Below are 23,907 nucleotides of genomic sequence, written 5' to 3'. Positions count from 1 at the left end.
TTTCCGGGAACTTCTGAGTCATCTTATTGGCTCTATTTTCTACCCTCCATGGCTAATAGTTGTTTCCCAAGAAAGTTATCTGGTCCCCATCAAATATGGCAGTGATATTGCTAGCCTTTTTGAGAAGCTTTTACCATAGAGGTTCTATCAGTATGCCTTTCCTCAAAGGTAGGGAGTCATTTTGGCTCATAGGAGAACAGATCAGAACAATGATGAATTCTATTTTGTATGGGAACAATGAAGTTCTTCCAATATTAAGTAATAGAAAGCCAACTTAAACTGGCATAAGCCCAAAAGGGAATTTATATAACAAAAGTTTGGGGGGTCAGGAGAGGCTTCAAGCATAGCTAGATCCAGGGCCTCAAATGATGTGAACAGGTTTTGGTTTTCTTTTTCTCCCCTTATCTGTTGACTCAACTGTCATCTGCACTGACTTCATTCTTAGGCAGACTCTCATCATGAGATAACAGGCATGGCAGCCAGTCACATCAGGCGTACAGTGTTTAAATTAAGCAATCCTGGCAGAGAACTTATTTTCCTCCAGTGGTTCCAACAAAAGTTACAGAGAGGGCTTTCCTTGGCCAGGTTTCATCCTGTGTCCATCCAGGCGCCAGGAAAGAAAGTTAATTTTCCAAAGGGAACTCGGCAATAGTACCAGGAGACGGGAATAGATGTTTAGCAGGCAAATCCACCTCAGTGGATGCCTTAGAATAGTTAGTGTGATGCCTTTTCCCTGGCCGATCTCTCCAGTTCAGGTCTTCCTCTCAGTACTGGCAGTAGCTGGAGGCCCCTGGTCCTTCAGTGAAATAAGGCCATCCATTCCTCCTCTCTAGTCACCATCCAGGCCAGACTTGTTTAAGCATGGTTCGCCTGTCCAGGAATCCTTCCTTTAGGGATGTATTGTTTTGTTTTGTTTTGTTTTTTAACACTGCATGCTTTAAAGTGACTATTTCCCTAAACCCCTCAGTGTTTGCGGAGAACTATTAGAGTCCTTTTTGGTTGCTTAGATCTCCAGCAGTCATGTTCCTTGAGCAATGGAATGCTTTGAACATTTAAACCAGAATGGCCTGAGGGAAGGACAGTTCGAGTTCTAGTTTTCATGGTTTGTGTCCATCTGTGTTCCAAAGATCACAGGCCATAGGTTTTTGTTTGTTGTTGCATTGTTGTTGTTGTTAAGTGCCATCAAGTCGATTCCAACCTATAGCGACCCTGTATAGGGTGTCCAAGGAGCAGCTGGTGAGCTTGAACCACTGACCTTGCAGTTCAAACGACTTTGCAGTCTGACACATTAGCCCACAGCGCCACACCAGGACTCCTTGTTCTGCATGTTGTTAATAAGTGCTGTCAAGTCGATTCTAACCCATAGTGACCCTGTACAGGGTTTCCGAGGCTGTAAATCTTTTTACAGGAGCAGAACGCCTCATCTTTCCTCCTGCAGAACAGCTGGTAGTTTCGAACTGCTGACCTTAAGGTTCGCAGCCCGATTCATAACCACTACACTACCAGAGCTGCTTAGTAGTTGGTTATTACTGTTTTGAACTGAATTGGTTTCCAGCATTTAAAAATTTACTCAAGTTCAGATTTTTTGCTTCTCTTAAAAAACCTCTAAGCCCTAATAGTACAACAGTCTTCTCCCTTTAAAAAGGTATAGGCTTTCCACCTCATAGTCTCCACCAGCTCTGTTCAAAAGCTGGCTTTGTAAGCATTTGAGGTTGAGACCCTGCTCTGTCTCAAGGCTTTTCTTCTAACATTGGGTTGGGAGAAGAAGGTAGATGCATATTTAATCAGAAGTTTATTGGATAGCACAGTGTGGCTGCTTAGGAAAAGGAATGACCCAGTAAAGTAATCTCTGGACAAGAGTGTGCTCAACTTTGGTCTGTTTTTGGATTTGGTCATCTTTTTTGCCGTAAATGCTGTTAGCATATCAGATGTCCTGCCACAAATGTTCCCTCTCTAGTTAGTAACATGTCCTCTATTTTCTGAGTTGCCACCCAGTGAAGGAGTCCCTTCCACTCCAAAGGCTGTTCAGTCAGCTTCCACTTGAGTACTTCCAGGACCCCCAGGATCTTATGCCCTCCTCACATAGTAGCCAGTTCCATTCTTGGATAGATGAATTATCTTAAAATTCTTTCTTATGTTGAGGCAGCTGCTGCCTACTTGAGACTAAAAGCCACAAAATGCTGGAGCTGATTGTTTTCAGACACGTGAGCCATCACTTAACCCGTGCTACATCCAGGGCCAACAGTGGTAATCAGTCACAATAGCCCTTCTTACAGAATCAAAGATTTCTTTTAAATTTTTTATAACTTAAATTCCTCTTTAGAAATTACAAAAATACTATAGGTACACTTGCAACAAGTGAAATTGTAAATTGTAAAATGTTAAAACTCCCTTCTGTCAAAGGTAACCAATGCTAACAGCTTAGAGTGTATTCTTTCACACGTTTTTCTATACACATGCAGACATAGACATTCATCTGTAAGGGTGTGTGTGTGTGTGTGTGTGTGTGTGTGTGTGTTTGTGTAAAAATGTTATAAATCCTGTTGTCAGGATCAGAAGTGCTTTTAATAACTACATAAAGCACTTTAGTGAGGTGTGCCCCAATTTATTAATGATCCCTACATTGGTGGATATTCATGTTGCTGCATTTCTTCAGGATCCTTCTCAGCACTGCTTCAGGCAGCCACTACCCATGATTGGAGTTAGCCTGTAAGGTAAATTCTATTTGTCATCTCTGATTGAGTCCAGCTCTCTTATCTCACATATTCTAGAGAAAGGAAGCGAACTAGTTCAGAGATCAGAGTGAATCAGGGCCTGGGGCAGAACTAAAACTGAATGTCCTTGACTTTCAACATTTCCCAGAATTCATGTTGCCTGTTATTTATAGCTGGTAGCGTAGTGGTTACGAATCGGGCTGCTAACCTTACGGTTGGCCGTTCGAAACTACCAGCCGTTCCACGGGAGAAAGATGAAGCTTTCTACTCCTGTAAAGATTTACAGCCTCAGAAACCCTGTGTAGGGTCACTATGAGTCAGAACCAACTCCATGGTACTTAACAACAACAACAACCCTTGTTCTTGGGAGCCCTGGTGGCAATAGTTGGTTACCCAATAGGCTGCTAACCAAAAGGTCAGCAGTTCAAGTCTACCAGCTGCTCTGTGGAGATGAGACTTCCTGTTCCCATAAAGATTTACAGCCTTAGAAACCCTGTACTGGGTCACTATGAGTAGGAACTGACTCAACAGCTCACAGCCAACAGCCCTGGTTCTCACTTGTGGAGTGAAAGAATACATCTAATTTCCCTTAGGTGTACTACCCCTTTAGAGAGTCAAAGTCACTTATATCATTCCCTCTGAATCGTCTCTTCCCCAGGGAAAATGTCTTCATTGCCTTTAAATAATTCTCGTAAAATAAGGTTTCCAAATCCCAAGGGTTATCATCCTTTAGGCCTTTCCTTGTATCATCTTTCCCCCTAGAGCTGTAGAAATCCCCAGTGTGTATTTCATGCTTATGTGCTCCCTTTTGAATGAATCACTTGCCTTCTGTATGTGTTTTCTCTATGCCAGGGCACTTTCTAGGTACTGTGTGACCAAGATAAACCATACAGCTTAGATTTAGTGGGAGGAAAGAAACTAACAAATATAAATAAGTTGATATCTGAGGCTGCCAAATTATATAAAATAAATGAAATGGGGTTAATAGGGTGATTTGGGTACAGATTCTTTGGATTAGATGGTCAGGAAAGATCTAAGGAAGTGACATTAAGTGCAGTAGGAAGCTCTGGTAGCGTAGTGGTTATGAATCGGGCTGCGAACCTTAAGATCAGCGGTTTGAAACTACCAGCCGCTCCGCGGGAGAAAGATGAGGCTTTCTACTCCCGTAAGGATTTACACCCTCGGAAACCCTGTACAGGGTCGCTATGGGTCGGAACCGACTCGACGGCACTTAACAACAACAACAGGAAGCCATTGGAAGATTTGAAACCAAAGAGCAACATCTGATTTCCCTTTTAAACAGAATGCTAGGAGGTTTCATTTCTCCCCCACACCTTTCCCTGTTTTCTTGTATCCAGAGGGATTGACAACTAAGCCAGTTTACTTTGTTTGGGATTCCATGGGGGTGGATCCATGAATCACGTCATAGCCATTGTCAGATGCAGCTCACAACCCTCTCAACAGAGTATGAAAGGTCAAGATGCTGGCTAGCCCTCGAAGACCTGGGCCTTTGTGGGGCGCTCTCAGTCCAAGGTGGGAACCCGAGGGTACCTCAGTCTCGTTAGCAGCCAGAAGAGGGATGGATGTGGTTGTGTCGCAGCAGTGCACAGGAAACGTGAGTGGAGACTGGAGCTTGAGAGACACTTGGAAAAAGCCTTCAGCATGGTGTCCAGAAACCAGTCAGCTAAAGAATAGTCTTCTTGTTTGCCCAGTTGGAACAGCTACTGTGTAATTCGTACCTTAGAAATTTGGACACTCTCTTGCTTGGGAGTTTTTGACTTTTGATCTGTTCCCTTCCCCTCAGGTTGGCATCCTGTTGACTCCTGGAGCTAGGTGACAGGCCAAGGATACTTCCCAGTTCCTAGGGCTTGGGTCTGGAGCCACCCTCAGGAATTGAGAAAAGGACTGGGAGAAATTCACCTCAACATAGGATCTTGGAAAGCAGGGTTGCTCATTTTACAGCCCGGGGAACTGGATTGAAGGGGGTAAGAGTCCCTCAGTCTGTTGGAAACCTTTGGGCTAACAGGCACCTAGCCATTCCAGATCAGAGCGTTTTCTGTCTTACTCAGGATCTCTATAGGAGCCATCACCCCACCCCTGCCCCCATCTTAACATTGTAAAGGGTCTTAGCTTAGTATGAAGTAGCCAGCAGGAGAGTAGCCACTCTGTCCAACTCTCGGAGGAGGTGGCCCCAGATGGCAAGGTTAGGGAATATGCTCCAAGTCACATGTCTGTATTAGTGGGCTTGGGGCCAGGTCTCTGTTCATGCAGATCTTTGCCATAGTGTGCACCCGCTGCTACTTCCCATTTCTGGAAACTCTCACCCTCTTAATTCTGTTTTCAGTTCATTTCCCTAGACTCTGTGACAGGCAGGATTGAGGGAGCATCTTCTTTGTAGGCTCTGGGATGAGTCTCTGAATCCCAACACTTTTTTTCTATATTTAAAAATTGGAAGGGAATTTCGTTCATCTGGTGTTGGCGTCTCCCAGGGTCTCAGCACAACAGGTTTCCTGACAGGAAGGTGTGAGGCCTCCGTGCCCCTCAACCCACATTTGCCAGGCTAGTTCCAGCCCTTAATTCTACCTACTTTCTGTTTCCTTTTCCAGGAGGTTGGAGAGGCGTGGCTGGACCAAGACGTCCCTCAATGTGAGCAAGTTTCCTCCCCCCATCTCCTCTTGCCACCACGCCAGGGAACAACCTCAAGCCCTGGCCCTCAGGGGAGAGGTAACAGAAGCCCAGAGCCGAGACCATGTGACGGCGCTGGCCCTCGCCACCGCCGTCCCCCCCACCCTGGCCCCAGGCCCGGCACCATGATGTTCCGAGACCAGGTGGGCATCCTCGCTGGCTGGTTCAAGGGCTGGAATGAGTGTGAGCAGACAGTGGCTCTGCTGTCACTTCTGAAGCGGGTCACCCGCACCCAGGCCCGCTTCCTGCAACTCTGCTTGGAGCACTCACTGGCCGACTGCAGTGACATCCACCTCCTGGAGTCAGAGGCCAACAGTGCTGGTGAGTCTCCACCCCCAGACATGGGAGCTCAACAAGAGGGAAACCTGGGACAAGAGCATGGGCTAGGAGCAGTGGTGTCTGACTCCCAAGTCATCATCATGGGTCTGCCTGGGTTGGTGTTGCCAGGTAGCCTCAGGCAGGGAATGGGAAGTACCCAGAGCCAGGGAAGGATCGGGTCTGCTGGCTTTGCTTAGGTAATGGCAGGGTTCACTTATCTGGGAGGCTGGAAGGAACAGACTAAAGTCTTTACCTACGAGAGAAGGATGGAAGGTGAGCAACAGTCGATTTCTCAAGCTCCAAGACCTCTAAACTAGAGGGAGATTTTAGACCTCTCCTCCAAATTCACAAGTCACCCTATTACACTCAAAGGCAGGTTGGACAGTTTACCCCCAAAGGTGGCTTGGACTTAAGGCAGAAGCAACTTCAAGAGAGTTTGAATTGATTTGTATAGTACTCCATTTCTGTCCCATGAGGTGGGTGCCAGGAAGGGTGATCCTGGCTTTTCTAGAAACAGACCCTAGGTCCCCAGTCCTATCAGCAGGTAGTCCAGAACACCATCTAAAGGGACATTGCTGAAGCCATTCTGGGCCTCACAGACTCACAGGGCTGGATGGAGAGCTGTTGACCCTGGTGACAGGTAGGAGAGAGGCTGGAGAACAGAGAGGGTAGTTCATACTTAAAAGCTAGCTGGGAAGAAGGGGACCCAGGAGTTTTAGGTGGAATTTGTCCAGATTAGTCACTTTAAGCCTTCCCTCCTTCTTCCCCTTAATGATAGTTCACATTGAGCCCTTCCAATATGCCTAGTGCTGTTTTTACTTGTATATGAGCTTTACAAGTTATGTTCTTTGGTGACTGTATAGTCAGACTCTCGGGGTTTAAATCCCAATTTTATCACTTACTAGCTGTATATTCCAGTAAATTAAACTCGCTGAGCCTCAGTTTTCTCATCTATACAATCCAGATGATAGTTATACTACCTTCTAGGGTGGTGGTGGTGGTTATGTGTCGAGGAGTTGGTTCTGACTCATAGCGACCCTGTATAGGGTTTCTGAGGCTGTAAATCTTTACAGGAGCAGAAAGCCTCATCTTTCTCCTGTGGAACAGTTTGTAATTTTGAACTGCTGACCCTGAGATTAGCACCCCAATTTGTAACCACTACAGTACCAGAGCTCCTTACTTTCTAGGGTGGTATTGAGAATTCGTTTGGGTAACATGTAGCTCGTTTTTAGAACAGTGCCTGATACTAGAACACAACCTATGTTCATTGTTGGTTTGGGTTTGTTGTTGTCAGTTACTCATTTAGTCCCACAACATCCCCTTGAACTAGGTACTTTTATTATCCCATTTTGTAGGTGAGGAAACCATCATAGGCTGCTAGGCATGGGATCTGGAGAGCCACTGAGTTGCCTCCTTTGTCTCCCCAGACCCACTCACTTAGTGACAAGTCACCTGGGTTTTAGCATTTTTATGTATGTGTCACAGAAGCACGATGGTTATGTGAGAAGATGGTCACTCAGGCCAATAATTGCACCAGTTTAATTCCAGTGTAGCAGACAGTGAGCTGTGAGAACTGATTTTAGCTGCAGCAGGCCATTTCACAACCTCCCCATGCTTGAGTACCAGGGGCGTTTAAGTTCTGTGTTTGTGGATTGGCCCTGTTCCTTGGGGGCAGACCAGTATCTTGCTCAGCTATGTCACCCATCTCCACCACCCCATCTTGAGCAGGCATTTGGATGACCACTGGGTGCCAATCTTGGTTGTATATCAGAATGACTAGTATTGCTTATTGCTATTTATTTGAGCATTTTTAGTTTTTGCTTTTAAAAAGGTCATATTTGAAGTAAAATTAAATTCATACAAAAGGTGAAAAGTGAGACCTCACTTCCATACTCCCACCTTCCCAATTCCTTGGCTTTGCTTTATGAGATACTCTGTAGATACACAAGTGCATACACATTATCCCTCGAGCCTTTCCATTGTTGTCACACATACAGTAGAACAACATACTTATTGGCTTTTGTCACTTACCAATACAACTTGAAGATCATTCCATAGTCACATGCATACTCAAATACTGTACCAACGGAGGGGCCTTCAAAAGTTTGTGGGGAAATTCCATTATTTCAGAATTCCATTTTTCCACGAACTTTTTGAGCCCCCTATATATACGAATCGGGCTGCGAACCTTAAGGTCAGCGGTTCGAAACTACCAGCCGCTCCATGGGAGAAAGATGAGGCTTTCTACTCCCGTAAAGATTTACACCCTCGGAAACCCTATACAGGGTCGCTATGGGTCGGAACCGACTCAATGGCACTTAACAATAACAACAACATATATACCTCATTATTGTTAATGACTGCATTAGAAGAAGAACATTGTTGTTGTTAAGTGCCATCAAGTCAGTTCCAACCCTGGGTTTATGAGACAGATGGGTTTGAACCACTGACCTAGCAATTAACAGTCCAGTGCTTATCCTACAGAACCACACCAGAAATCTTGTTAAGTGCCGTTGAATCAGTTCTGACTCGTGATGACCCTGTATAGTTTCTGAGCTGGAGTCCTGGTGGGGCGCTAGACTGCAAAGTTGGTTTGAACAGCAAGATAGGCAGTTCGAGCTCACCAGCTGCTCCTTGGAAACCCTTTACAGGGTTGCTATGAGTCGGAACCAACTCGACAGCACTAAACAACAGGATTTCTGAGGAACGTCTGGTGGGTTTGAGCTGCCAACTTTGTGGTCCGATGCTTATCCTACAAGTTCCGCACCTGGACTCCATAATAAGAATAGGTAACATTTATTTAGTTCTAATGATATGCCAAACAATGCTTTTACCTTTATTACTTACAGTCTCGCCCCGAGAGCTCTATAAGACTTGTCATAATATTCCCCACAGATAGGAGACTGAATCCCTGAGAGGTAAAGGGGTCTTATACAGCCCTGGGTCCTACAGCTGGTCAGAGTTGGAGCTGGAGTTTGACATTAGAGCTCTTGCTCTTGATCAGCAAGCTCTTCTTATTGTTGTTAGGTGCCATCAAGTCAGTACCAACTCATAACAACCCTATGCACAACAGAACAAAACACTGCCTGGTCCTGGGCCAACCTCACAATCATTGCTACTCCTGAGCCCATCGCTGTCATCACTGTGCCAATCCATCTTGTTGGGGGGTCTTCCTCTTTTTCTCCAACCTTCCATTTTACCAAACATGATTATCTTTCTTCAAAGACTGGTCCCTCCTGATACTATGTCCAAAGTATGAGTGATGGAAGTCTGGCCATTCTGGCTTTGAAGGAGCACTCTGGCTGCACTTCTTCCAACAGAGAGCTGTTGGTTCTTTTGGCAGCCCATGGCACTTTCAGTATTCTCCAAAATCATAACTCAAAAGCATCAGTTCTTCTACAGTCATCCTTATTCACTGTCCAACTTTCGCATGCACATGAGGCTGTTGAAAATACTATGGCTTGGATCAGGTGCACCTTAGTCCTTACTCTTCAACATTTTAAAAAGGTCTTGTGCAGCAAGCAGATTGCCTAATGCAATATGATGATTGATTTCTTGACTGCTGCTTCCGTGAGTGTTGATAGTTGATCTGAGCAAAATGAAGTCTTTGGCAACTTCAGTCTTTTCTCCATTGATAAGAATGTTGTTTATTGTTCCAGTGGTGAGGATTGTTGTTTTCTTTACTTTGAGATGCAACCCATACCACATAGTATTGTAGTCCTTTGCTGATGGTGTGGCACCACTATAGGATAAGCACTCAATCGAAACATTGGTTTGAACTGCAAGGTCCTTGATTCAAACCCACTCCTTAGGAACACTATACAGCAGTGGTGGTTGTTTTTGCTGTTAAGTGCCATAGAGTCAGTTCTGACACATAGCAACCCTGTATAGGGTTTCCAAGGAGCAGCTGGTGAGCTTGAACCGGTGACCTTGAGGTTCAAACTGACCTTGCACTCCAGCACATTAACCCACAGCACCACATAAGGACTCCATACAGCACAGGTGGGGAAACGCAATTCCAGCCATCACATTTGGGATGAGTTACTGAAATGTTTGACCAAATGTTTGTCATTGTTAAATGCCATTGAGTTGGTTCTTGACCATATATAGCAGGCTAATTTTTTTTTTTTTTTTTTTTAATGTTTTATGTGATCGTTTACATGGGAGAACATTAGTTTTACATTCATCCTATTGTATATCATTTCATTGCCATGGTTACAATCCCCTCCGTGCATCATCATCCAACCAAAGGGTATACACTACAAACCTGCCCCCTGGTCATCAGCACACAGCCCCTCTCCCTCTCTTCATCTAAAGTCCCTAGCTACTCCCATCTCTCCACGTCATCGTCTCTGCCTCCATCTCAGGCGTCACTGTTTCTCTGGGTTGGGTCCCGCTCTCCGCTCTTCTCCTTTGATGGTCCTAGGGACCTCTGCTCCTAGGATGCAAAGTTAATCACTCCCCTGCTTGCTGTAAAACATCTACCTGTACATTTCTAACCCTCACAATCAGTCCTGATAACAATTATTCACTATTATATCACAAGAGACCTATTACATTTTATTTCATCAGCCCCACCCAGACAGATGGGATACTACTCAATGGAGTTTCTACCTTCCTCCATGCCCTTTGGATCTAGGTTCCCTCTTGAAAGCTTGTAAGCCATTTACTTCTTGCCTTTGTAGCCCCCCATTTTGGGTAGCCAGTGTCCAAGTTGCCCATCCCTGTCTACTGTGTGTATGGAGGAGGTGGGAATGATCCTCACTGTAAAGATTTATTCCCTCTTTTGAGCTACTGCATCCGTAAGTGTAGGTCACGTTCATCAAATTGTATCAGATTACTCTTTTTTTCCTCTTTCTTCTTATAGTTGAGCTCTGATCATCCAGTCATTGAAGTCAGGTCAAGTGGGTATTATAGCAGGCTAATTTTTAAGTAGATAATTTTTTATGGCCCGCAAATGATGTTAGAAATACCTAAATGGCCCTTGACAAAAAAAGGTTCCCCACCCCTGCTATACAGGGTTGCTGAGTCAGTACTGACTTGACGACATTTAACAACAACCATGAATGGACACCTGTGCTTTTCTCAGTCCTGTTTTTATAAATGATGCTGTAATATGTACTCTTTAGCACCTCTAAAGTGTGGATCATGACAAGCGGTGGAAAACATTGCAAAGATGAGTATTCTGGAACACTTAATTGTGCTCAAGAGGAACCTGTACATAGACCAAGAGGCAGCTGTTTGAACAGAATAAGGGAACCCCGAATGGTTTAAAATTAGGAAAGGTATGCGCCAGGGTTGTATTCTTTCACCATACTTACTCTGTCTGTCTGCTGGGCAAATAATCTGACAAGCTGTATTATATGAAGGAAAGCATGGCATCAGGATTGGAGGAAGACTCATTAACAACCTGCAGTATGCAGATGATACAACCTTGCTTGCTGAAAGTCAAGAGGACTTAAAATACTTACTGATGAAGATCAAGACCACAGCCTTCAGTATGGATTGCATCTCAATGTAAAGAAAACAACAATCCTCACCACTGGAACAATAAACAACATTCTTATCAATGTAGAAAAGATTGAAGTTGTCAAGGACTTCATTCTTTTTGGATCAACCATCAACACATGGAAGCAACAGTCAAGAAATCAACGTATTGCATTAGGCAAATCTGTTGCACAAGACTTTTTTAAAATGTTGAAGAGCAAAGACGTCAGCTTGAGGACTAAGGTGTGCCTGATCCAAGCCATAGTATTTTCAATAACCTCATATGCATGCGAAAGCTGGACAGTGAATAAGGAAGATCATAGAAGAATTGATGCTTTTGAGTTAATGGTGTTGGAGAATAAGTACAGCCAAAGTGCTCCTTTAAAGCCAGGATGGCCAGTCTTCATCTCTCATATTTTGACATATTATCAGGAGGGACCAGTTTCTAGAGAAAGATAATCATGTTTGGTAAAGTAAAAGGTTGGAGAAAAAGAGGAAGACCCCCAACAAGATGGATTGGCACAGTGATGGCAGCGATGGGCTCAGGAGTAGCAATGATTGTGAGGTTGGCCCAGGACCAGGCAGTGTTTTGTTGTGTTGTGAGTTGGCGCCAACTCGAGGGCACCTAACAACAACAGCCCCTCTAGGATAAATTCTAACATTCTGTCAAGTTCTGGTTTGACGGTGCATAACATTTAAAAGACTTGGACTTACCACATTGCCCTCAAAAGATGTGATACCATTTACATATAACAGAACCTGAAGTCCATCCCATACTGATATTGAGGGTAAGACCTTACCAAGCTTGAGACCTGCTGTGGAGTGAATTAAAAATGTATGTATGAATCAAAATAGGAGCCCTGGTGGCACAAGTTAAACACTTGGCTACTAACCAGAATGTCGTGGGTTGAACCCACCAACCCCTCTGTGGAATAAAGATGCGGCAGTCTGCTTCTGTAAAAATTACACTTGGAAACCCTATAAGGTAATTATAATTAGTTTTATAGGCTTGCTATGAGTTGGAATTAACAGCAATGGATATCATACCGTGCTGGGTGGTAAGACTAACAAACTTCCTAAGAGAAGATCCCAACCTTTCTGGAGCACATAGTACTTAGGGAACCATATTACAGTAAAGGAATAATCATGGCTGCAGGAAGTGCCTGCTTAGTACCAACTCCGTAATACAGATAGAGAGGCACTGATTGTGGATCAGTTAAGGTTTGATGAAGGACTGGTGTCAAGGAAGGCTACCAGTAGTGGTGGTGGGGTTGGGGCACTTAGGTGAGTGAGAGGTAGGGAAATGGAGAAAAGAGAGCAGTGTTGTAGTGTGTTTCAGAGGCAGCAGGAAGCCTGCTAGGACTGGAGCAAAGCACGACTCGAAAGAAGTGATCACAGAGGGAACTTGTGGAGGACATTGAGTGCCTGACTAAGGAAGAGCTTTTCTTAGAGCTGGGATCTCCCAAACTAAGGTGGCTGCTGTTTCCTGTCTCCTTGAATAGAGCTCTCCCCTTGCCTTGTTTAGACCTGGGGGGCCTGCTCTTGGGAGATGCTATACTCCGTTCACAGTTCCTCTTCTGTTCATTAGGACCTTCCCATTCTTTTGTATTTCTCAAAGTTGCCTCATCATCAGAATCACCTAAATGTGACTGTTAAAAGTTCAGATTCCTGGATTCCCCCCTCCCAGACTGGGCCTGGGAATAAGTGGCCAGATCATTCTATGCCAGTGAATAGCAGAGCCACATTTTATCTTCTTTGTTTAGGGCCAAGCACATTCTTCTAAAGTAGCAGTTCTTAGTAGTTTTTGGAATGGGCCCCTCAGAATTTGCCCCCTCTGTTTTCCCTCAGTCCCCACAACCCTCCAAAAAAAAAAAGATGTACACTTACTCCACAAAACAAGTCCTGTGTTCTCTTGGTCCTCCAGTGCCCCCAGTTAAGAACTACCTGTTAAAGGTCACCTATTACTCGGCCCACCACCATCACCAAAGCTCTTGTCAGCTTTTCAGAGCCCTTCAAGCCAGGAGAACTGAAGAAGGAGGTGAATCCCCAGCGTTTTTCTGGGTTTCTGTCTTCATGCCCCACTGAACCCAGCCCAACTCCGTCCTCCACTTCTCCCAGGGAAACCTTCATCCTAGATTTGGATCCAAGCTGCTAATCTGCCTCAGAAAGGCAGACAGCACAGAGGGATTGAGCTGAGTGGTTTTCAGCTCTGGCTTCATGTTACAATCACCAGGGACCATCTCAAAAAAAATAATCTGAGACCTATGTCCTATCCCCAGAGTCTAATATATGTTCAAGTTCCCTCACTGACCCTTCTGTGCACCCAGAATGTAGACACACTTGGCTTGATGCTGACACTGATTCTGGATGGATCCAGGGAAGGTGGTAAGGGTACTATCATGTGACCTACCAGGAGTAGGGGCAGGAACTTACACCTGTGAAAGGAGACTCTTTTCTGGGCCATTCCTTCCTCTCATACAGCTGCTAGGGGACAGGAAAGTCCCCCAACCCAGGCAGCAGGCATTGGTTTCATGGAGACAGAACTAAAGACAGCATCGGAGACTCTTTTCTGGGCCATTCCTTCCTCTCATACAGCTGCTAGGGGACAGGAAAGTCCCCCAACCCAGGCAGCAGGCATTGGTTTCATGGAGACAGAACTAAAGACAGCATCCAGGAACAGAACAGCAATAAACCAGAGTTTTCCAGAAAAAGGAGGGAGAGGCCCAGGTTTGTCCTCTTCGTCAGCTCTTCTTGTTTGGAGCTAGTACTGTAATTACAGTTGACCCTCTCTTTCTCCCTGATACTGATGTGTACCAGTGAACATGAAGGATACCGAGCCAGAAGAGTTGAAAGCCCCTTCTCTCCCTGGTCCTGTAGCTTTCTGAGCCACATTCCCTGCATTTCTTCCCTTCTTGTATCCTCTGAGTCAAGATCCTAGACCCAGTAAATTAAACCTCTGGCTCACTGAATCTGGGTGGGGAAACTGAGGTCAGGAGGGGGCCATGGCCCAGTGAGTCATCAGAGCTCAGCCCTGGTGCCTCCACCCTCTTTCAAACTCCACTGACAATGTTCATCAAACAAAAATGTGAGCCCCCGGCCCTCCCCCTATTCCTGTGAGCTGGGGTGAGGCCAGCCAAAGGGGCTGATTTGGAGCCAAACCCCAGCCCCTCCAATAGCTGCCTCAGGCTGCTGCTGCCGCAACTGTTGCAACAGCCCAGCACATAAAAATGGGTTTGCTCTTAGGACAGTCTTGAATATGTATTTGGCTCCTGTGGTTTTCCAGGACCTAGGGTCATGACCTACTTTGCTCTCGTCACCTGGGCAGCCCTGCCCCTGTTGCCACGGAGAGGCCACGGAGACCTGTCTTCCACACAGGCTCTTGCTGTCTCCCCAAGCCTGCAGAGGCCAGGGTTGTACCTTGGTGAGAAGCAGCAGTTGGCCTCACAGCCTTCCCCAGCCCCTCTGCCATCCGCCCACCTCCAGAATTTCATCAGTGCTTGTTGTGCCTCCAGCTCAGAGGTATCTGTTTTTGGTAAATAACTGCGTGAGATTCCCCACCCCTGTAGGGAATCTTAAAGGAACAGCCACATGTGCTTTCCTACATAAACTGCTCCCCACAGACCCAAAACAGCTTGGACTCTAGATCAGTGACCAGAGAAAACAACACTATTTACAACGTAGTGAGCACATGCCAGGTGCTTGGCACAAATGTCTCATCTCTCTGCCAACCCTGTGAAGTAGGGGCTTTTATTGTTCCCATAGAACAGGAGATTAAGACTCAGAGAGATTAAAGAGCAGCCCATAATTACACTGACCTAGGTCAGGATGGCAGGGCTGGATTTCGAATCCAGGCAAGTTTGCCTGCTGCACTTGGGCTCTTAATCAGTATACTCAGCGTGGACCTGAGAGGTGATCTGAGAGTGGGCACATTGTATACACACAGAGATAACTACTACTGCCTTCCCGAGGACCATCTGAGTTCAATTAAGTAGGTATTCACTGGGCCCCTGCTGTGCTTCAGCTCCAGGCCAGACTTTTCTGATCTGGGCAGGAAACGAGGTCCATCCCCACCCATCATCTGCAGTCCCAGCTGGGCTCACCCCGAGGGGCCTGAGGCTGCACAAATGCCTTGGAACGGTTCCAGTGCTCACTGATGCTTCCCAGTCTTTAGAGACCCACCCTCACTGCCACGGCCACCACACACATGAACACATATTTCCCCAGAGTCAGTCTCCCCTTGCTCTGCTCTGGAACAAGGTCCTTCATTGAGTTCGGCCCTTGGGGCTGTTCGGTCACATCCCCTGGCAGTACCAGAGGAGAAGCTGTATCCCTTAGTCCTGGGGTCCTGGCAGTGCCGTGGGGTTGGGGGAGGAACTAGACAAGGCTTCTCTCTGTCCCAGTTGCCTCTGGCTCCCTGCAAGGCCTCAACAACAGTGATTGAGAACATGGGGGTAGGGGTGAAAGGGATAGAGTGGCTCTGCTGGAGAAGAAGGGAGACAAAAACCACTGAGCCACAAACTGCAGATTTCCAGATGGGCGGGCAGGCTCTGTGTCAGATGCTTTACCTGCGTTTTCTCCCTAAAGCTGCTCAGCAGCCCTATAATCCTCTTTTACAAAGGAGACAGTATTATTGCCCAAGCAACTACATGACACAGCTGAGATGCAAATTCCTGACTTTCTATCCTTAACTATATGGGTTTTTTTTTAACCTCTCATCAAGAATTTAAAGTTCAGGGATTAAATCCGAGCAAGAGATTATTGGGGAGGTCCTTCCATGCAGTCCACTGCCACAGGGGGAGATTGGAGAACAGAAATGGGTGGGTGGGGGATGGATACCGACTCACAGTGGCCCTATAGGACACAGTAGAACTGGACCTTAGGGTATCTGAAACTGTAACTCTTTACAGGCCCAGCTCATCTTTCTCCTGCTGAGCAGCAGCTGGTGTGTTTGAACCTCTGACTTTCTGGTGCTTTAGCAGCCCACTGCTTAACCTACTGTACCACCAGAGTTCTTGGAAGAGGCAAAGGCTCCCTAATTGGGGAAGACCTTTTAAAGCTCTTTAGATGTGGCAATGGCCTAAGGGACAGATTGATAATCATGGGGAGGGGTGGTATTTGCTAACTTTGAGTAGCAGACAGTGACAGGGATCTGGAAAGGCAAGGAGAGAGAGACTTTGCATTGGAGAGAGAGCAGAATGAGACAGTTAAAGCCCCTCCCGTTTTTGAAGGCAAACCAGCCTGGGTTCCAGTCTTAACATGAACAGGAGTTGAGAGTTTATGTGCAGTTTATTTTCCCAGGGCAATGAATCTAGGCAGAATTAGAGATTTATCTGAATACCAAAACACACACTTTCAAACGGGTCATTAAGGGAAAGGGGTGCAGAAGGGATAGCCTCAAGTTTTCATGAAAGGCTTAAGTGGACAGATGTCTGACCTGCAATATTTGAAGAGGAGAACACAAGTCTTTGGAATCCGAAGCTCTGGGTAGGTTGGATTGAGAGAACCTCAGTTGCAGAGGGATACAAATTGGGGATGGGTAAGGAGCTCACTTGAAGTCCCAGATTCCTGGATTTCCCCATTCCCAGCCTCTGTGTTGACTAGGAGGTTGGCTTGTACCTATTGAATCTATGTATATTTAAAAGGAAAGAGTCGAGATAGGGTCATTGTGATAGTAATAGCAGCTAATGTGTATGGAGGCAGTACATTGTGGCATACTTTGTGCTTATGGTTCCCTGAGCTTCTAGGAAAGATTCCATCAGGTCGGTTCCGTCCCATAGGGTTTCCGAGGCTGTAAATCTTTACGGGAGCAGAACGCCTCCTCTTTCTCCCACGGAGCGGCTGATTGTTTCGAACTGCTGACCTTAAGGTTCGCAGCACAATTCGTGACCACTACGCTACCAGAGCTCCTTTAATGGGCCCCATTTTACAGATGAAGAGCTCAGTGGTATGATCACATGCTCCAAATCACATGGGCACTAGGTAGTGGAGGAAGGTTGTAAGCCATATCTCTGCCTGTTCTTTTCAGCACTTCATTTGTCCGGGGTCTTACCCTGTTTGGTCAGAGCCAGCTCCTTTGTCACTTTTCAGGACTTCTTTCAGAACTCCTTGCCAGATGTTTGCGAATTGAGGGCAGAGTTGGTCATGGCCCTTGATCATTGTCTCTTTTACTGTTGTTTTTTTTGTGTGTATGTGTGGGGTTTTTTTTAACCCTCACCTGTGCCCCATCAGCATTATGGCATTATTCCAGTCCTCCTGTAAGAGTTTCATCTCTAGGCTGGCCTAGGGCCTTAACTTTTGGGGAACTCCCTTCCAGGTAAGAAGGGAAATTGAGGTCATAGCCACAGGATAGAAAGGCAAGGTCATCAGATCTCCACAATATGGAGTAGCAGGGAAGACTTCCACAAGAAAGCAGGTTTAGGCATTCCCTAAACTTGGACCACCACTCATATGTCAGTTTATCAAAGTCTGTTGTTGTGATACTGGAAGCTATACTACCTGTATCTCAAATCCCACAGTGGACTGGTTTCAGTGGAGCTTCTAGACTAAACAGACTAGGAAGAAGGAAGAGGCAATCTACTGAAAAACTTGCCACAGAAAACATTGTTTTATATAATGCCAGAAGATGAGCCACTCAGGTTGTTGGGCACATAAAATACCAGCAGGGAATAAGAGACTGGTGAAAGCCCAAAGACCGTGACCTTTAGTCACCCTTCCGATCTGGTACTAAAGTCATCCCTATAGCTCAGTCTAACAATATACTAGTATATAAAGGGAGCAATAACACTAGTGAGGTAAGTACACCGTAGAATAGTCAACCATTTGAGATCAAAAGGATAGCATTTACCCAAGAACAAAGTTCAAAAAAGTTTAGAAAAAAGGAGGAATGAAAACAGGAAACAGAGGAAATGGGATAAGTGATGTTACCTTAAGACGGTTGCAAGAACAGACAAGATGGTGGATCGAAAAGACGTGCAGTGAGGAGCTCCATCAGCAACAACACAGAATACCAGAGCAAGCAGGCTCAGGGGATGGTGCCAGAACACTGAACCACATATAAAGGAATGTTTAGAAGGTGGAAAGGCTTACAGCTAGGGGAATTTGTAGCAGAAGCAAGAAATCCAGTGCTTTCTAATTCAAGACGCTTAGCTGCTTCCATCTAGGGAGAGACCAAGCGGGCAGAGGATCAGAGCAGCCACAGACGCCTGACAGAACCGCGGAAATAAAGGTGTGGACATTCTTTTTTTTTTTTTTTTTTTTCCTGTCTGTTCATTGGTCTCTCGCTATCTATGCACCTCCATTCTGGTGACTATAGGGGTGCCTGAGCAAACGCACACCCCATCCCCACTGCCAGAGGGTTCTACTACGCAAGCGCACAGATCTCAAAATTTAAAGGGACAGTTTCCACTTAAAACCAAACGGAAGTGCAAAATGGCCACAGCCTTCCCTGAAATGTTTATCACTAGGAAAAAGGCCTGAACAGGGATTGTGGAGCGCAACAAGCAGACAAGAAAGGAAATAGGCCGAAAATTAAATCCTGAGTTACATCAAAATGACCAACAGTGGCATCTTGAAATTTCTCAGGAAGAAGAGTGAAAAGAGAAACCCATCTCCTGATCACATCTACCTTGAAGCAATCAGAAAGCATAAAAAATACCAAAATACACACCCATCTAAGTATTAAGGTCACAGATAACTCCTGAATATGCCCAGAAAACAAAAGCAGATGACCATATCAGCACATGTCCAGAAATGAGATAAAGTGACTGAGGCAAATGAGCTGGAAGTAGACCTACACTCCATACTGGAAGATGGGCAGGCTTTGGAAATGCCTGAGAAGGAATTCAGAAAAATAATTATAAAATGTATCAAAATACCATACAATGGAGTTGAGAAAAATAAGGAAGAAGTCACAAAAGCACTACAGAAACAATCAAATAAAATAGACACAGCATTGGAAACAATCCAGAACCTACAGAAAGAGGTCCAAACGATTCATAGTAAAATGTCAGAAATGGACAATACACTGAAAGGGCAAAGGAATAGAATTAAAGAGATAGAAGCCAGAACTAGTGAGCTAGAAGATAAATCTCTCAACACTACTAAGAAAAGCAAACACAAAAAAGGATAAGAAAATCTGAAGAAGGCCTAAGATTCATGTTGGACAACGTGAAGAGGAACAACATAAAGAATTATTGGCATTCCGGAACAGGAAGAATCACAGAAGTCAACAGAGGAGATGAAGAGATTCTGGAAGAAAATTTTCGTAACAACTGGAAAAGCGAAAAAGCATTCAAGAAGCTCAACAAACCCCAGGAAGGATAGATCCTAAAAGACAATCACCAAGACATATAATAATCAAGCTTTCCAAAATCAAAGATCAGGACAGAATCCTGAAAGCACCTAGGGAAAAGAGAAGTGTAACATACAAAAGCAAGCAAATCAGATTAAGCTCAGATGTCTCAATAGAAACCATGCAGGCAAGAATGCAATAGGGAGATCTATATAAAACCCTGAAAGAAAAAAACTGCCACCCAAGAATCCTCTACCTAGCAGAGCTGTCAATCAGATACGACGGTGTAATCAAAACATTCCAGGATAAACAGAAGCTAAGGGATTTTGCCAAAGCCAACCCTGCTATGAAAAACATTCTAAAGAAAGGTCTGTGGACTGAGAACCAACAAGAACACACAACAACTACAGAATGACGTACATGGCAGCATCAACCGGAACTCAGTTGACAAATGGAAGAGTCAAGAACAGAATAAAATGGTAAGAACAGAGGATCTGGGAGGTCAGTCTATGATCAAAACAATTACAGTATGAAAGAAGGTAAACACAGAGGAACAGTGATCCAGGTGATGAGAAGGCCAGGAAGATTACAGGATAAAATAGATTGTCTTAAATGGAGTGAAGAGTTAATGGAATATAAGGTACCAAAACATTGGGGGGGTTAGGGTGGAGACTTAGTTTGGGTGTTAGGGAGGGCAGTACAAGAAGGGAGAGGAGGCAGAAGAACAAGATAGGGGAACATTGAGACAGACTTGCATGGCTTAAGTGGGACAGAGGTAAATAGTGATCAGGCTCAATCTTGGAACAACAGGGCTCTGTGATACAGGAATCTAGGCATAGCTTGAAGAGGGGAAAAAATTAATACTAAAATGCTTGACTGTCTTACGAATATTGGTTTCCTTTGTTTACTATTGTAAAATAGACACTTGAGTGGGATAGAAGGGAATGTTGGGAAACCTGATTACAGAAAACTTGTAAGCCCGTCTTCAGCCTATAACTGATTGGAATATCTAAAAGGGGTTCTAGAACTTGCCCAGTGAACTAGGCCTCTTGCAAAGCCTTTGCAGAGTAGAGGACCTTAGGTGGAATTCTGAGTCCCATGTAGAACCTTATGAGGTGGGACATTCCCACTAGCAAGGACAAGCAGGCCAGCCTGGAACAGCTACAGTGACAGAAGATACATCTTCAAAGAAAGAGTATCAGGAAAAACCCAAAACAAAAATGTCAGCATGACTGGCTACTACAAGAATAAGCAAGCTTTTCACCAGGAAGCCATCAAGGCAATCAATCAAGTTCCTTCAGGACAAACTTTCCTCTAAGACTGAAACTTAAAGGGAACACACAAATAGGCATGTAAGCTTGCTGGCAACCATATTGGTCTACTGGTGAGTGGAAGAGGGGGGGAAGGCAGCAATGAAGAAATGGGCTGAGTTCAACAACAATCCACTGACTCCTGTTGACCTGGAGATGAGAGAGAGAAGAGGACGGGCTGCTTGGTCCAAAGTGTGGTGAGACCTGAGGACACCTGAGCCCATGGGCAAGGATATAGCCACAGAGGGCTAGAGCTGAGAGTGAAGCATCCAGCTGATACGAAGTGAGGGGATATGTACAAATACACCCAAACTTGCAGACAGTACCCATTTGACCTAGCCTCGATGGTTTGATAATCAGAACTCAAGTAGAGTACAAAAAAAACTTTTTTAATAAAGGAAACAAGGGTAAATCGCTACAATTTGATGAACCTTACTTATACTCAGAGAGTTAGTAACTCTAAATACCAACAGAGAGGGAAGGAGTCTTCACATCAAGTATCATTGCTATCCCCTCTGTACACAGGGTTGATAGGGATGGGCAACTTAGACATTGGCTACCTAAAATGAGGGGGCAAGAAACGCACGAAGTGACTGGCTTACAAGGCTTCAAGAGGGAGTTTAAGAGTATGGGGGGAAAGAAAGAGCCCACTGAATAGATTTCATCTTGACTAGATGGGTCTGGTGAAAAGAGATAGGGATAAGATTTGTATGATTCAATAATGAATAATTGTTATCATGACTAATTGTGACTGTCACAATTGTAAAGGTAGAAGTTTTGTAACAAAAACTGGGGAGTAGTTAATCTTACAGTCCAGAACCAGAACCCTAGGACCATCAAACGAGAAGAGCACAAGCAGAATGAGACCTTATCCAGAGAAGCAATGACGTCAGAGATGGGGGCATGGAGAGGGGAAGCGGCTGAAGACTCTAGATTCATAGATTAAGGAGAGGGACTAAGAGCTGGTGGCCAGGAGGCAGAATTGCAGAGTGTGCCCTTTGGAGATATAAATTGTTTTATATGCCTGAGTGTTGTGTTTTGTTTCCTTAAAAAACTAAAGTGAATAGAGAGAAATACTGTTATCTGATGGTACATGGAAGGGATTATAATCATTGTAATGAAACAAGGTATATGATTTGTTGAATGTAACACTGATGATCTGCCCTGTAAACTTTCACTCAATCCACAATAAAAACCTTAAAAATAAAAAGAAGGTTGCAGTCAGTGAAATGAAACAAAATATGTATGAATTGTTGGATGTAAAACTGATGATCTACTCTGTAAACCTGCACCCAAATTCACAATAAAAGAAAAAGAAAACTATGACTAGAGAAGAACTGCCTCCTCAATGACCATGGGTATAGCAAAGCTTTCAAAACCTTCATTCGCTGAGGTGGTACAACTCAAAAGGAAAAGAAACTGCGGTAGACATCCATTAATCATTGCAATATAGAGTGTACCAAGTGTGAATCTAGGAAACTTGGAAGTCATAAAAAATGAAATGGAACACATAAAGATCAATATTCTAGGCATTAATGAGCGAGAATGGAGTGGTATTGGCTATTTTTAATCAAACAGTCGTGTTCTATGCCAGGAATACCAAATTAAAGAAGAATGGCATCACATTCATTATTAAAAGATCTACCCATAAGGAGCTCTGGTAGCGTAGTGGTTACGAATCGGGCTGCGAACCTTAAGGTCAGCGGTTCGAAACTACCAGCCGCTCCGCGGGAGAAAGATGAGGCTTTCTACTCCCGTAAAGATTTACACCCTCGGAAACCCTGTACAGGGTCGCTATGGGTCGGAACCGACTCGACGGCACTTAACAACAACAACCCTGAAGTATAATGCTCTCTGTGATAGAGTAATGTTCATACACCTACAAGAAAGACCTAAGGAACCTCTGGTAGCGTAGTGGTTACGAATCGGGCTGGTAACCTCAAGGTCGGCAGTTCAAAACTACAGCTGTTTTGCAGGAGGAAGATGAGGGTTTCTGCTCCCGTAAAGATTTACAGCCTCAGAAACCATGTGCAGGGTCACTATGAGTTGGAACCGACTCCACTGTACTTAACAACAACAAGATAGACCAGTTAATAATACTCAAATTTATACATCCACCACTAATGCCAAAGATGACGAATTGAAGATTTTTACCAACTTTTGCAGTCTAAAACTGATCAAACATGTATTCATGATGCATTCACAACTACTGCTGATTGGAATATGAAAGTTGATAACAAAGAAGGGTCAGCAGTTGGATATAGTAGAGCCGTGGTGATAGAAGCAAAGCTGTAGATCGCATGACAAGTTTATAAGAGCAACAGCTTATTCGTTGCAAATCCCTTTTTTGAACATTAACAGTGGACATTAACATGTGAACCGTACCAGATGGACTAGAGAGGAATCATATCAACTATATCTGTGAAGTGAGGTGATGGAATAACTCAGTATCATCCATCAGAACAAGGCCAGGGGCTGACTGCGGAACAGACCAGTTGCATATATGCAAGTTCAAGTTGAAGCTAAAGAAAAGTAAAACATCCACGAGAGCCAATACCTTGCCTAAACTTAGACGAGTCCTGGTGTGGAACTGTGAGTTAATGCACCAGACTGCAAAGCTGTTTGAACTGCAAGGTTGGCAGTTCAAGCTCACCAGCTGCTCCTTGGAAACCCTATGCAGGGTTGCTATGGGTTGGAACTGACTCGACGGCACTTAACAACAACAACAAACTTAGACGAACCCATGATGTAGCTCTCTAGGATTAACACTGGACTTCGAACCACAAGGTCAACAGTTCAAAACCCACCACCTGCTTCTCAGAAACCCTATACAGAGTCACTATGAGTTGCTACGAAGTCAACAACACTTAACAACAAAACAAAACAACTTAGTGACCATCTCAAATTTGATGCATTGGACACTTACAACCTAAGACTAGATGAGTTGTGGAAGAAAGCAATGGTTAGCTAAAAGACAAGAAAGGAAGAAAAGACTAAAATGGATGTCAGCAGAAACTCAAACTTTTTCTTGAACCTGGAGAAGCTAAAATGAAAGAAGACATGATGAAGTTAGAGTTGGAAAGAGGATGTCAGAGTAGCCTGA

General features: G+C 44.7%; 1 protein-coding gene across 1 annotated transcript in view; it reads left to right on the top strand.

Moving 5' to 3' along the window:
• The first annotated feature begins 2,654 nt into the window (after positions 1 to 2,654).
• The window catches only part of SAMD4B (sterile alpha motif domain containing 4B), a 35,325-nt gene continuing 14,072 nt past the window's right edge, over positions 2,655 to 23,907 (top strand). Inside the window, exons 1-2 of the mRNA XM_006871438.1 lie at positions 2,655 to 2,714; positions 5,321 to 5,720. Coding sequence (XP_006871500.1) covers positions 5,525 to 5,720 — 196 coding nt within the window. The 5' untranslated portion in view covers positions 2,655 to 2,714; positions 5,321 to 5,524. The remainder of the gene's footprint in view (positions 2,715 to 5,320; positions 5,721 to 23,907) is intronic.

The sequence above is a fragment of the Chrysochloris asiatica genome, unplaced genomic scaffold, assembly GCF_000296735.1.
Source record: "Chrysochloris asiatica unplaced genomic scaffold, ChrAsi1.0 scaffold00168, whole genome shotgun sequence".
NCBI classification, from domain to species: domain Eukaryota; kingdom Metazoa; phylum Chordata; class Mammalia; order Afrosoricida; family Chrysochloridae; genus Chrysochloris; species Chrysochloris asiatica.
Note: the sequence above shows the minus strand (reverse complement) of the source record. Positions and strands in the feature narration are given on the sequence as shown.